Source organism: Uloborus diversus, chromosome 4, assembly GCF_026930045.1.
Source record: "Uloborus diversus isolate 005 chromosome 4, Udiv.v.3.1, whole genome shotgun sequence".
Taxonomy (NCBI): Eukaryota; Metazoa; Arthropoda; class Arachnida; order Araneae; family Uloboridae; genus Uloborus; species Uloborus diversus.
In genome coordinates this window covers 105094676-105110151 of record NC_072734.1, presented here as the reverse complement: position 1 = coordinate 105110151, position 15476 = coordinate 105094676, and the positions used below count along the sequence as shown (strand labels likewise).

General features: G+C 31.8%; 1 protein-coding gene across 1 annotated transcript in view; it reads right to left on the bottom strand.

The window, feature by feature from the left end:
- The window catches only part of LOC129219678 (endoplasmic reticulum-Golgi intermediate compartment protein 3-like), a 60689-nt gene extending 49908 nt beyond the window's left edge, over positions 1–10781 (bottom strand). Inside the window, exons 1-5 of the mRNA XM_054853954.1 lie at positions 10594–10781; positions 8820–8978; positions 5698–5814; positions 4032–4060; positions 1830–1897 (exon numbers count right to left, since the gene is read on the bottom strand). Coding sequence (XP_054709929.1) covers positions 1830–1897; positions 4032–4060; positions 5698–5814; positions 8820–8978; positions 10594–10693 — 473 coding nt within the window. The 5' untranslated portion in view covers positions 10694–10781. The remainder of the gene's footprint in view (positions 1–1829; positions 1898–4031; positions 4061–5697; positions 5815–8819; positions 8979–10593) is intronic.
- Between the last annotated feature and the right edge of the window lie 4695 nt (positions 10782–15476).

Below are 15476 nucleotides of genomic sequence, written 5' to 3'. Positions count from 1 at the left end.
AATTAGTTTTTTTTCTTGTTCCATGTTATTATTATTATTATTATTATTATTATTATTATTATTTGCTTACTCTATCAATTTTAGTGACTAAAAGTAGTACTTTTGACTGAGGGAAGGAAGCAACCCCATTGAACTCTGCTTCACGATCAGAGACCACACAAAATTGTAAAATCTTGGGAGCTAGAAAAACATTTTAGCTGCTAGACAAATTATTTCTCAGAGTTTATAGGGAAATTGAGTGTAACAGGGCTTCTCAAAGATGCTTGTTCTGATAGAACTAATCACTAAGGTATTTTATTAGTCACCCTGGGGATCTGGGACCCGGAATTAGTCAGGTCCTGTCCATGATCCCCATGAACCCTAACTCAAATGCATTAATGTAAGAAATATATGGCAAATCATAAGCCATAAGTAAGGATGAGAGAGAGAGAGAGAGATCACAAAACTTTCCCTTTCTTTTTCTTCAAAGAGCAGCAAAATATATTTGGTGAAATCTTGTATTAAAATTAACCACAAAACAGTTTTTTGAAATAATGAACTTTGGTTCCAATCCTAGCCTCTTTTTTTTACTTCTGTATATAACTTACAGGTCAAAATGTAATCATGATTCCCCCCCCCCTAAATTTCCATTTTACTCACCCCTGGATGAATGTTAACAAGTTTCTTCTGCATGTCCTATGTCCTTATGTCGGCGCTTTTGAGGAAATGTTTCACTTTCCAACATACTTAAAGCAGTATTGATAAGACTTTGTCAATATTATTAATACCACAGAAAAAGAGTTAGGGTTTGTGGGAGAGAAAAAAGCCATAGGAACAATAAATTCGATGAAAAATCAAAAAAACGAATTTAATCTACTGGCTTTAGATTGCAAGATTTAGTGAAAAAAACATAAATTTTAAAACGGAAGAGTTGGCAGGCATGCAGCTTGACTGTTGAAAGTTTTGTTGAGCTCTCATAACATTATGTGCATATGTTGTTTATCATAAGAAAACCTATACTAGCATATGGAAAAGTCTACTTGTTTAGTTTTGTAAAGAACTTTTGAAACTTTTCTCATAGAGGGTATGAGCACTTTAACAAAGAAACGCACAGACAAAATTCATAAGCTATCGGATAAAAAATACAGGGTGTCTGAAAAGTCTTAGACACATTTAAAAAATTCATAGAAAAGCAACAAATTATTGTATGCATATACGGTTTGAGCCATAATACTTCACAGGTTCAAGAATTTATGAAGTCATTTAAAAAAAAAAACCTAACAAGTAATTGCTGTATCAACATAGTAAAAAAATCAAACGTCATGTGAGGTGTGTAATCATTTTATTAAACAGAAAGCAATACTTTCTTTCATTACTCAAGTTCAATGTGTGTACCATTTGTGGACATGGAATGAACTTGAGCACTGTTTAGATGTGGTTTGAGCAACATATGGTGCCCATGCTGAATGCTGGTAAAGAAAGATATTGCTTTGTGTTTTTTGTGTTTAATAAAATATTTAAATACCTCACATGAAGCTATTTTTTCTTAATGTGGTGATACAGCAAATACTTATACTTTTTCTTTCTTTCTTTTTAAACAATGTCATAAAAATTCTTGAATCTGGGAAATATTTTGGGGCAAATTGCATATTCATATGACACTTTGTAGCTTTTCTATGATTTTTTAAAATGTGTCAACGACTTTTCAGACATTCTGTATAACAATACAATAACAGCCTACATTTTCTCATGGGAAAACAGTCAAACAAATAAATGACATCAGTTTTTGGTAGAAGCTGATTGATTGTATCAGGAAAATATTAAGGAAAAAAAATCTGTCATCAATTTACTTTCTTGGTGGGAGTTCAGCTCCATAGCAACTTTCACATCTGTTTGGATCCAACGTAGGAGGAACAGTCTTAAAAATAAAATATAAGGTAAATATCCAATTATTCAAGCAAAAAGAGATTTTTTTTTAAACACATTACAGCAATTTTTAGAATCTGCCCTAAAATGACAATTTAATTTAACCACATTTTATTATTAAAAACTCTAATTCTAGTGCATAATTATCATCAAAAAGTATGAAAAATGAAACCACCTACCAAAAAAAAAACAGCGTCCGACAAAGACACATTGTATATGTACTGAAGCAAAAAAAAAAAAAAAAAAAAAATGCGAGAAAGCATTATTTATGTCTAGCATGAAAAGAGAAGCCAGTCCTTTGTGTGGAAGATTGTTTAAAGAAGTTCCACAAACAATAAAATATTGTTTTATTTCTTGAATTTGAATTAATTTTTATAGTTATATTTTTTGTTATTTTTAAAATAAATTTGCTGTTTGTGCAATCCAGCATTGAGTTTTTGTTCTTTTCCCAGAAGACATCGATCGATATTTGCACTAATATATTCTGAGTTTAATCGTATCTGCACAAAAATGGCAAGTAAACAAGAACGAGATAACTCGCAGTTGGTGTCCTAGAAAAGAACACAACCTACTAAAAATCTTGTAGTTGGCAGCCAACGTGTGAAAAGAATAGATTATAGAATAATGACATTTAATTCAGCGTATTTTCTGACAATGGAACCACAAGTGATGATGGAACAGTTATTTCATAGACAATCATGGATTAATATATTGCTGAAATCCATCAGCCTAATACAATCCATATTTGCCAATCTAACAGCAAAATCTGGAGATTTTTCTTTAATCTGGATACTTAACAAAAAATAAAATAAATAAATAACAAGCTTGCAAGACAGTTGCTAATGTAATAAAAAGTATTGAAAATAATCAAGAGTACAAAACTAGAAATGTTCAAATGGCAGAATCAGATTGTTAGCAAAAGCGGGCAAGTTTTATCGCAGAAGATGCAATTGGATTTTAAAATGCTTAAAAAAGCAAGACTTAAGCATAAAAAACATGAAAAATGTGTAAATTTTGCATTTAATATGCAAGAATTATAAAAAAGTAAGAGAAATGAGGGGAAAATCAGAACTTTCTTGCCAAAAGCAGGAAAGTTAACATGCCTTACAACCCTAACAACCAGCGGCTAAGTCACACGATTAAAATGGCAAGCACACAAACTTCTTAAACATGTTTCATCCAATCATATGTTATTTGTCTATAAAATCAAATATGAAATGCAAGTATGCAAAAATTTCAATTAATGTTGATTCTCAAAAATATTTTTTTCCTCAAATAAAGCACTTTTTAAAGGCTCCTTAAAAGAAGTAATTTTATTTAAAATAAATAACTATTGCTTCATCAAATGTAATGCACCATAATTCTGTTTTAGAGCATAATTCAAAGAGAAGTGATTTTTTTAAAACAAATTTTTAGACAATGTAGTTTAAACTTTAGTTATTTATGAAGTGAAAACATAAAATTGCGGTATGTTTTATTTTGAAATTAAATGCAATGATCAGGCAACAGACAATTGACAAAAGGATTTGATTTATTTATATGAGAAGCATTGTAGCTAGCGGTACACCAATTTTTATGCTTAACTTGCATTTATCATTCTCTATCTCTAGCTGATCCATTTTTATCATTTTTTAAAGTAACATTTGCCAAGAATCCCAATATCACCTCAAGTTTCAGACATTGTTTGGATTATAAACAAAAACTACAGTAAATAACTGTTTGGTACACAAAGATAATTACTCTGATAATTTTTTTCAGGTAATGCATTCAGCTTTTTTTTTTTTTTTAATTTTAATTGCTGAGGCAAAACAGGTACTAAAATCTTAGCTTTGAAATTTTCAAATGAAAAAATGTATGTTCTGACAGAAAAATTTCTCAACCGATTACCCTTTCAGTGATCAGCAAAACTTTAAAAGTAAATTTCCTCCCCATGGGTACAGTAGTTTCACTTTCTACTTTAATGGTAGTGCAAAAATAAATAAACTCTAGAACAGCATTAAACTTAATTTAGAGATACTTTTAACTTTTGACTAATACTATTTCCACAAAATTATCAAGAATTTAATTTTAAAAATAATATGTTGATATGATATTTAGGGTAAATAAAACATGGAAATTATAATTACCATGTTCAGAACAGCAGAGGATCCTATTTCTGAAATTTAAAAAGGAAAAAATTGATAGACTTTTTTTAAATAAAAACACATTTTTAAAGTGGATTAAAAAATGGAAATTTTTTTGTAAAAAAGGGGGGGGGGGGTGAGAAATCAAAGCAATTGAAATGCAACTAGATATGAACATATTTAAAAGATGAATTAACAACAAATCAATTAATAATAATGCTTGAATAACAGTATGCTTTAAGCATACACCACCATGAACATTTAAAAAATTTGTGTTTGTACGTTGTTTGAACTGCTATGTTTTATTCACAGGAATAAAAGCACACAATTAAAAAAAAAGCTAAAAAAAATATTGGAATTAGAAATTTTCCATCAAAATGTTTTAGGTCTTTGAAAATCAATGTTAGAAGAACCAAAAATGATTTTTATTTTGTAGTCTTGAAACTGTTGAGATTTGCCTGCTCTAACTATTACGAAAGGAGCAAAATACGACCATTTGGTATATTTCAATAGAACATAGAAATATTAATTACAACATAATGCGCAAAAACAGCTTGAGAAAACCTCAATGTAATGTTTCAATAATGAACATGTAAATTTGCTTTGTAAATTCTACTTACTACATTAACATACTCACATGCTCAATTAAAAAAAAAACTCTCTTTAAGAAAGGTTGAAAATAAGACCCTGTCTTTGAATAATTTACACATTTTTTAGTCTTCTGCCTAACTTTTTCCAGAGAACAATAAAATTCCTTGACTTCTAAAATCTATTGTCATACTAAATGTTTTTAATACTTACTAGGTAAAATTAATTTTCCGCACAAACTTTATTTTTAGTAAACCAGGTAAGAATTAACTGAGGCTAAATTTTGAAAACTGTATTGGCTAAAGCTAACTAGGAATTGGATGCAACTGGATAGAAATTTTCGAATGAGAGGGCAAGTCCACAACAAAAAATAAAATATAAGAAGGATTGAAAATAATTTTCAGCACAAAGTTATGTCTAGGAAGTAGAATCATATAATAGATTAAAATAAGAGAGTTTAACAAAAATAGATGTACTCTGAGCTCAAAATACGAAAAAAATCTGGACTAGCATGTAAAAGCACAATAGCAGCTAAAATGCAGAAATTTTAGGATTAATGACTAAAGCCGACAGATATGCATGCTGTGATACAAAATAATGAAAAATAGAAAGTAAAATTATTATTTTCTTGTCCTATTCTGGTTTGCTTCATTCTACAATCACATTGTTCAAAAAAGTGGGAATTTGCTTCCATGACACATTCAGTTTTCATCATAAAATTGAGAAATTTGAATAAAAACAACACATAAATCATGGAAAAATTACAATAAAAGTGGAATTTGTATCAAAATAACAAACAAGGCAGAAATAATAATAACAGCGAAACTCAGGTAAAAATCACAAAAAAAGTGGAATTTCAAGGGAAAAGGAGGATTTTCAACTCCCATTTTATAAACTGTTATAAAAAATATAAATTCAAAATCAAAAGCAATTGACTTTAATTTAAAAATACAATAAGAGTGATTAAATGGCACATATGATTGGTGTAACAGTTTCACCATTGCTATGAAACATTAGTCTCAAGCAAAATGAGTAGCTCAAGGAGGGCATTCAAATTAAAAACTGTAAAATGTATACTTTCTTTCTTTTTCTGGTTTCTCTAAAGGTTTTCCATTTTCATCCAACCTTCTTTTATATATACTGTGATCTAAGTTAATTTGCTGCTCACCAGATATATCCATTGCATCAATGGAAAGAACTAAAAAAAGAAAATTATTGCAAATAAGTTCAATGTACAACTAAATATAATGCAAGTTTTAGAAAACAGTGCATTTAAAGAAATGTATATGCCAAACAAAGTGGTGTTCAAATACAGTTATACTCCATATACCGCACATACAGTCAAACTTTTTTTTTTATTCATATACAGTGAAACCTGTGTATAACGATACTGTCTATAACAATACACCTGTCAATAACGATATTTTCTTTGGTCTCAGAAAAATGTCAGCATGAATAATCAAAATGTCTATAACAATAATCTGTCTATAACAATATTTTTTAAGGCCCTACAGTATCGTTTTAGACAGGTTTTACAGTAGTGTATACCTTCAAACTTCAAAAAATTTCATATTATGACATATTATGTATATGATTACATACACATATTGTGCATGACTGATTACTGGGAGTATATCCTCAGAAAAATTGATGAGAACATCACTGATGAGAAAAGATAAATTATTTTACATATTTATCATTTAATTTTAGCTTTTAAAAGGCCCAAAACAATCCCCCCCCCCCCCCCCAACAACCTGAAGAAACACTGTTGCATGATAATTTGTATTACTTAATCCTTTTAAGTTTTAAAGATTTGTTTTCTATTATGAAAAAAATTTAAGAAAATATACTCACACACACACACACACACTTTTATAAAATCGATATTATCTACAGTTTTATAAATAATATTTTAATTTACTTACAGGTTAAGTTCAAAAGAATAATAATTTTGCTATAAATTTTATTATAATTTAGGTTTTAGGTCTTTTTACCACCCCCAAGAATCTCACCCAAGGCGACTGCATAGTCTTGCCTATAGGTAAAAACAGCTCTGCACAGAATTTCCAAAACTTTAGAATCTTAATTTTTTCTCAAATTCTTCTCATTACTGTCACAAATAAACATTTCTTGCAGTTAGAAAACCATAACTTCAATTTTTCTTTTGTAGAATCTGGCTATTCATTCACAATTTGTTCCAGAAGGCAGTTCGAATGGCAAATCATTTTTACAAGGCAAATCATTTTTTAAGCTACTACAGTACCCTCTATCTGAACACTCTCTAATGTGAACACAGCAATATTCTGAACCCATTTTGATGGTCCCGGCGAAACTCCATAGACGTAACATAGGCTGACCTCTCTGTACTCTGAACACCCTATAATATGAACACCCCAGTATTATGAACACTATTTTCAACCCCCTTCAAGAATTACCTCTCCATATACTGAGCATGTTCACAATCAGTACTCAGGAATTCCTATGAATGAACACAATGATTGAAGGGCATAAAGGGAAGATGGAGAGAGGAAAAAGAAAAATTATATTTTCCTGGATAAAACTGTATCACATAAAATCATTCAACTGAGCAATATGAGCCTGAAGTTTCTGGAAGTGAACTATATGTTTCAAGAATCTTCCCATTGTACCAATAGTCAATACTTTTAAAGTACAATTACCTCAATGAAACGAATATCTAGATGCACATTCCTGGGGAGTAAGAGAATACACAATGCAAAACCAATTAAAAATTACTCTTTTTTCTTTTTCAGGTACTGTACCAATAGCTGTAGTGTAATATTTTATCAGTGAATGCTACATAAAACTTTTTAAATTAAAAAAAGAAAGAAAGAAAGGAAAGGGTTTAGGTCCTACTCAGTTGAATTAGGCATTGCACTAATCACCAATCCAAAATACAGCACTTTTATCTCAATAACTGGTATAGCTTGCTAGGCAAAGTACTGAACATAGTCTATTTGAGAAATAGAACACATATACACGGATTATCCATTCTCCCTCTGTAATGAACACCCCCATAATCTGAATCCCCACACTTTTGTTCGGTCTCACGAGTGTTCAGAATAGAGAGAGTCCACTGTATCTAAATTTAAATAATGTGTTCCAGATTACGGAAGATTGCTTATTTAAACCTATGAAAAACAATAAATAAACAGTACTGTACATGAAATACATAAGTGGAATGTGAGGACAAGAAAGAGGGGTGTTGATGCCACTGTTAGGAAGGGGAGTCGCCTTCCACAAAAAATCCTTCAGGTGTTTCCTCTCTTTCAGGTTATATATCTTTTATCTATTTTTGCACTAGAAGAATCTTTGGCTTTCTTCTATGAAAACCTTTCCAATATTGTTGAACAATAACCATGGCGTTGAACAAGTTGCAGTTGACCACAGCAGTCTTACAATGGCATTTTTCTAATGAGTTTTCTTCCAGTGGCACACTTCTTTAATTTCTGCTGCGGAAATGCTTCATTTACTACTTTCTAAATCACCTGAAGAAATTTCTTTAACCACATCTTCTTGCTTCCCTGTGTCTCTTAACTAGTTCTTCCCTCCACAGTATTTAGAGTTCTTCAAATGTCAGTTCTCTCACATTTCTGTGGTTCTCCACAAACTCTTTTAAGTGATACTGTGTGAATAGTGAAGAAGTGTACAAATGATGAGTTCAATTTTACTTGAACAAGTTGGATGAATAGCGAGTAGTACAAAGAGAGAGGTGGAGGAATGCTAGGGTTTCCCTGTATCTTTATTTTAAAAAGTTTTCGAAAAGTTTAAGTGAATTGTGAAACATTCTTATGATGAAGTACCTTAGTGATAGCACGAAGCGGGGCTTGCTCAAAGCTCTAAATATGCCAAAGCTTTGGCAGCTTCACATATTAACATATAATAAAATGATAAAATGTATGTAGCATCTCATTCTGATGAGGGAAGGTAATGAGCATTATCTGTAATTTTTTGAACTATTGTACTTTTGCTTTCTGTAGAAACTTGCTTACTTGGTTTTCGCTCAAAATAAAGCTCGTAAAAAAACCCTCCAATTTCCAACATTTCCTTATTGTATGGAATCCAAAATGAGTTTCTTCAAATATCGCAAAAACGCATATTTCTACATTTACTGCTCTTTACCTTCCCTTTGGCCTCAGTTAGTCCGGATAAACGAGGTTATACTGTAAATGATGAAAAACGTACATTCACAAGTTACTCTAGGAAATGTGACATCCAGATTGATTCTCAATTTCTCACTGCGAGAGACATCTACAAAGAGCTCTTCTGTCACTTCAGGTGTAAGATAATAGTTGAGCTCAGAAATGAATAGTAATGTGATGAGGATCGCACTCACTATGGTAACTGAAATAAACATAAAGATAATATTATATAAGAATTTGGAAATACTACAGGTCATTTAATGAGAAGAAAATTTGATTTACAATAATCAAAACATACGGAAAGGTCCCCAACAAATTCCACTAGTCTAAGACAATGAATGTAAGATTAGCAAAATACAGAACCGACAACTGCTAGTTTTCCTTATTATTTACAGTTGTTTCATTCATAGGTATATGGTTGTTCAATTAGGTTTCATACCATCGGCCTCTAAACAAAATAATAAATCCGACTATGCTTTCAACCATACCAATTAAAGTAATGCCAAATATAAAAAGGTAAGAGCTATTTTGTTACAGTTCTATTTAAGTGCACTTTATTCTTAGCAAATATTTTATTTGCTTAAAAAATTTATTATATAAAATTTTATGTAACATTTTGTAAATTGCATTTGCTATTTTAAATTCAACTTATTTTGAACAAAACAGGCATTTATTTGCTATAATCAAGGTCAATGTGGACAAAATCCCCGTTTATGAATTTTCAAACTTTTATCAAACTGCATATATATCTGCAACTAAGTATTTCACAAAGAGCAAAATTTCATTCTTCAGAGTTATCGTTATATTTAACTTGGATTTTTCGCCCTTTTGCAATCAACTTTTACAAAATTATCAGGTTCTAAATTGAAACTAAAATTACAGGGACATTTTAATCAGCAAATATGTGCTAACTTGTTAATATCAAATTTCTGTTTTCCTGAGCAAATGCACTTGGATACTTCTCATTTGTTTTTAATTCAAATATCATTTTCAAAACACTTTGCCTGAAATAGGAAAAATTAGCAAACGCACAAATTCCGAAAAGGTATAACTTTGATATACCCCCCCAAAAATTACGCGCCAAAACTGGCACTCCCTAAGAACTATTTAGGGTTGCTGTTTCTTATTTTGGTGTCGACAATTTAGGTTTTTTCAGCTTTTAGGTTTTTGCTGTTGCCAAACGTAGTATTTTCTTGTATTTTGTACCATTTTTTGTACAGGTATAATGCTTGGCGAGAAAAAAAAGTCGCCAAATTTACAATTTGGGGTGGTATATCAAAGTAGTTACAAAGAAAAAGTGTGTAATGCTCTCTCTATGCATCCTTTCATTTAGTTTTGGATAACTAATATGGACATACAAAATGAAAACTAAAATAGCATAACAGTACTGATGTAATTACATACTCTTCAGTCATCTATACTGGTATTACACAGAAACACTAAAAAACATTAATAACGTAATTTCATACAACTCTTGATTTTTGTTATTTAAATAAAGTTTCAATAATATTTGAAAAAAAATCAATCGAAATTTGGTTCCACGGAGGTGCAATTTGAAAACAAAAAGATTAATAAATAAGCGAAAATATAAATAATTTTTTTAATACCGTGTAACATTTTTTTTTTTTTTTTTTCAAAATAGAACATTATGAATTAGATGCCAATTTTTACATTGTAAGGTGTAATTTTCCGAGGAAAACCAACAAACATGGGGGGAAGAGATTCAATTAATGAAATTAATACACTTAACAGCTACAGGAATTGCTTTAAAAGCATACGAAGTGAAAGATATATTTGACAAGAAATGAAACACAAACCAGCCGCGCCGGAAAATGTTTTAATTCGAAAATCTTCTAATGTTTTAGGATATGCATCAAACTTTCGTATATGCTCAGCTATTTTTTTGGTTCTGAACATTATATCACTCTTTTAATTAATAAGCATTAGAAACATTAAGCTTTTCCTTCTAAAAAAGATTGCTACAACAAATTTTGAAATTTGTAAATACGTCTGCTGCGGTAAATTCTATTCAGACAGCTTGGGAAAACAAGAATAATTTAAATGAAATCTTCTCATTTCGTTTCATTTCATTGACGCTGTATTTTCATGGAGATAAAAGTTAGCTTCAATTGGTTATAGTACAGTCCCTTAAAAAAAGAGAATGTGTTGCAATTACATGATACATAATTTATTACGTATAATTAAAACAAAAGAAACTTCAGAAAAACGACACTACAGGGTGAGTCAAACAAGACTCGAGCGCCGAGAGTGGATGATGAGCATCATTAGAATCCCTTGAGACTCTAGGCATTCAGCCCAGTCTGTTGGTAAGTTTGTAAATAAACTTACCAGTGCAGACTTTTCACTTTTCACTCCAGGCTCCCCTGTACCTACAACTGTTTGTTGTTTAACCAGTTGGATGGGACCCGAAGACAACTCTGATTTTTTATAGCAGACCACAAGCCGAGCAATCCCTGGTCCAGCACCCCCAAGCCAGAGGCATGGTCGAACTGGCTACGCGGGTATTTGGGCAAATGCCCGGTGCGCCGCTAAAAAAGGCCCTGGTCGACTGTTTCCGATAGTGCTTCGAGGCTCCGCACTGTCTATGTCGGAAGATTTCCGAGAGAGTTTTATTGAACTTATTGCTTATGGCCCTTCCGCAGGACGCCGCGTTTTGAGATTTCCAGTGTTTGCCCAAAATAAAGTTTCATTTTAGCTCTTTGAGACAAATGAGGAGAACCATATGCATGCGTTTGCTTTCGTAAAACTTTTCCCAAATGTGTTTTTAAGAAGTGTATATAAATTTATTATACAAAAACTGCTTGGAAGTACTTTGAAATGTAAGTAAAAAGAATGGTATATACGTAGAAATACTTTAATTGATTTATTGTAATTATTTAATATAATAATTTATTTTGTACTATCTTGTTGACAGAATGCTTTGTTAAGATTTGTTAACGATCGATTATTCTTGTCGGTGTTGTAAAAATGATCCGTTCACTAACGCTTCGAAAAAAAAAATTATTGCTCTTTGTATGATTATCACACAGAAGGGTGCAGTGGCGTACTCAGGAGTGGGTTGACAGAGCTGCAGTCCCTAAAATTAATTCCTGGATACGCCTCTGGAACATGCAGCATGCTATTTATTTAACTTCTTTTCTTTGGCTGGTATTCATTTCCAATTTGGAAACATTGAATATTCTTTACTTATTTCATAACTCTAGGTTGAAAAAGGGGAGCGAAATTGCAAAACTGCATCAAATAAGGCGTCTTGTGATTAAACTAAATAACAAAATATGCTAACTAGCTAATACTATCTATCTAGAAAAATTTAAAATGTGAAAAATAGCTACATTGATGTTTCTGAGCTGAATAATGTTCATGCGCAAGGAGAGAGGGGGCCTTAAAATAGAAAAAAAAAATCAATTGAAGTATGAATTATTTAGCAAAGTTACTTTTGTGTTAAACTAGTTGTCCCATGCGATCGAGCTTGATTCCCATTATGGGAAGAATTAGACCATATCTTCCGACAAGTAACTCAGCGCAAAAGATTGAGGATTGAGAAATAGGGAGCTAGGACCTCCGCCGTCACGAAAAAAAAAAAAAAAAAAAAGAGTGTATGAAATTGGTGACTTCTTATTTTATTTTTTTAAATAAAGATATATGTGTGTATACAATATACAGAAAGAGAAAGAAGATGAGGAGGATTCAGCTTATGGTTTAAGAGGGAGTCATTAGTCATTACCAAACCTAGGTATTCACTCAGAAATAGGAAGTTCGCGGGTTTCTCAACCCGGAAATTTTCTATTTTGCAGCCTTAAAAATGCATTTTAGATGAACTTAGGTAATGGCTAGGAGAAGAAAAGGTTGGGATGTAATACTCCTCCATTCATTTTTCAAAATTGAAACTCGACAAATGTATTACAAAAGTGTCTGATTATCTTAGAGAGTTAGGAGGTTCTTCCCCGGAAATGTTCGAAATTGTAGCGCTAAAAACGCAGTTTTAGAAGAACTTTGTGATGTTAGAAGAGGAAAAATTCGTGGCCCACTTACGGAAATGTTTTGAATTTGTAGTCTTAAAACCGCCTTATAGGCGATCTTTGATAAAATTAGAAAACACAAATTTTGATGGAAAACCTAAATTTTGATGAAATTTTAAATAACTTAGCAAGAAAAAATACACTGTTGAAATCTCTCCTTATTGTTTAATGTGCTAAACCTTTTGGCCACCTTTACTTCCTAAAAATCATTAATATTCTGGGTAATCAATGTAGCAATTTTCCCATATTAAGCTACTTTTTAACTTAATTTTTATACGAACGAATTTATCACTGATCGTTTTACTACATTATCGTTCATTATATTTTTACTTTGAAATAGCAATAAACCGCTATGAAAATTAGCAATACAGAGTTTTTCTCATTATTTGCTCTATACTAGGGCTTCCCAAATTTTATAGTCAGCTAACCCTTTTCATTGACCAATATTTAGAGAAGACCCCCGCCATTAGGGTGTATAAATATTTGTAGTTAGTAGTTAATAGGGTTTCGAAAATCATACATAATACAAAGAGAAGAACCAAAACCATTCCAGATAATTTTATTGTCTATTTCTCACTACTATGAGACTAATGGAAAATCGGATAATTCATTTCCAAATCTTTAACTTCGCAAAATTTCCTGGTGAAACCCCCAAACACTCAGCGACATCGAAAATTGCTTAAAATTGCGTTTTTGGAGCTTTAATCTTCGAAAATTACTGGCCCTACTGCTATAACAAAATACGGTCTTACATCGTGAATTAAAGATTTGAATTTTAGAAAATTTTGGGGCAAGGGTACCTATACCGCCTTTCTCTAATATCATACACAATTAGGTTTTTTAAACCATACTCACAAAAAATGAAGTGGAACAGCTCCTGAATATAAATCATTGCTTAAGTTTTCAGGACCAAAATTTTGAAACATTTTCCTGGGCAGAGCACCAGAATCATCTTCTACCGAAAATCTTCAAAGATTGTCTACAATTAAAATTTTTAAACTTCAATTTCGAAAACTTGCAGGGGGAGGAGGAATTGATTTCGATCTATTAAAAAGAAATCGATCGGGACAGTCCCTGAGTTCCATCACTTACCCTAACGTCAATAAATATGGCCTATAATCGCGTTTTTAAGTCTTCAATCTCTAGAAATTTCTGCTAAGATCGCTATACCCCCCCCCCTCTCTTAATATCAGCAAAGAAAATCTAAAACTGCGCTTTTAAGACTACAAATTTTAAAAAAATTTCCGGGGGAGAACCCCGGACCTCCCTCTCCTGTCAGATAAAAAAGATTTTCGGATCAGATTTATTTCAATGTGCTCCCCCCCCCCCTCCAAAAAAAGATTTATTTCTGGTTGCACCATGTGCCAGATGTATCTTGAACATATCCTGCTGTCACCACAGTGATTTAAAATATATATATATATATATATATATATATATATATATATATATATACAGGGGCGGACTGGCTGACTTTGGCCCAGTCGGCAAAAGAATATTGGCCCACCTCTGTAAATTAAAAAAGTTAAATTAAACTGTACCGGATCTCCATTCTTCTGAGTCGAGCAAAGACATTACAACTATAGTTCTATACAACTAATTTAAAGTTCTAAAAAAAGAAAATTGTGAAACGTAAAATAAAGCGATATTTTCAAAGTTGATGTCAAAAACCGCAGTTTTGCAATTTTCGGTAACGTTGGAGGAGTGAGAAAAGAAGGGGTTCCACCACGATTTGGTTTTCTAAACTTTTTTTTTTTCAAAATTGAAGTCCATTTTAGTCTATCTATGTTTACAATAGAATGTCGGAGGCTCTCTGAGAAAATATCTGAGAAAATATTTTCTCAGAAATTCTCCGAAATGGGAATTTTAAAAATGCAATTTTAGGCTACCCATGGTAAAATTAATCGAACAGGGAAGCATCAGAAGCTCTCAACGAAAACGTTTCGAATTTGAACTGTTAAAAAACGCAAAACTATCTTTGGTCACGTTTGAGGGAGTAGGTGCTTAGTGATCTCATTTGGAAGCATTTAAAAACTGAAGTATACTCGATTTTTAAAAACATAATGGAAACATTGAAAGGAAAGGGGAAAGTTTTCCCGAGTGTTTCCCCCAAGATTTTTTAGGAGGGCGCCGTGCCCCTCCACTTTTAAGCTAACCTTTGACCCAACACTTAACCAACCCTCCTTGCCCCTTAAAAGTTTAAACAAAACTTCACAAAAGCGAATTTTTTTCAAAAGGTCAAGATTTCACACAAGCCTGCCCTTGAAACGTAACTCCCTCGTTTCAATCATACAAGAATCCTATTAGAATATATCTGAATGTGTTTTGCATTACCTTTAAAACTAAACATCAAAAAGCTTTTCAAATTTTAAAAATAATTACTATCGAAAACACTTGAACTTTGTATGTACCTAGTATACCAAAAAGTAAAAGAAGCATCTTTTTTATTTGTCAAAACTTCTCTTAAAACTCTTTTATCTGAAAGCGCACTGTCCCTTTTCTGGTCTGAGGAAAACACCAGTTCCCTCTGGGCATTTTTTTCTGAAACTGAAATCAATTTTAGGCTATAGTGCAGATAAAAAAAAAAAAAAATTCGGAGTTTTCCCACGGAAATTTCTGTAAGTGAAATTTTAAACTATTTTTAGTGACTTTAAGGGAAT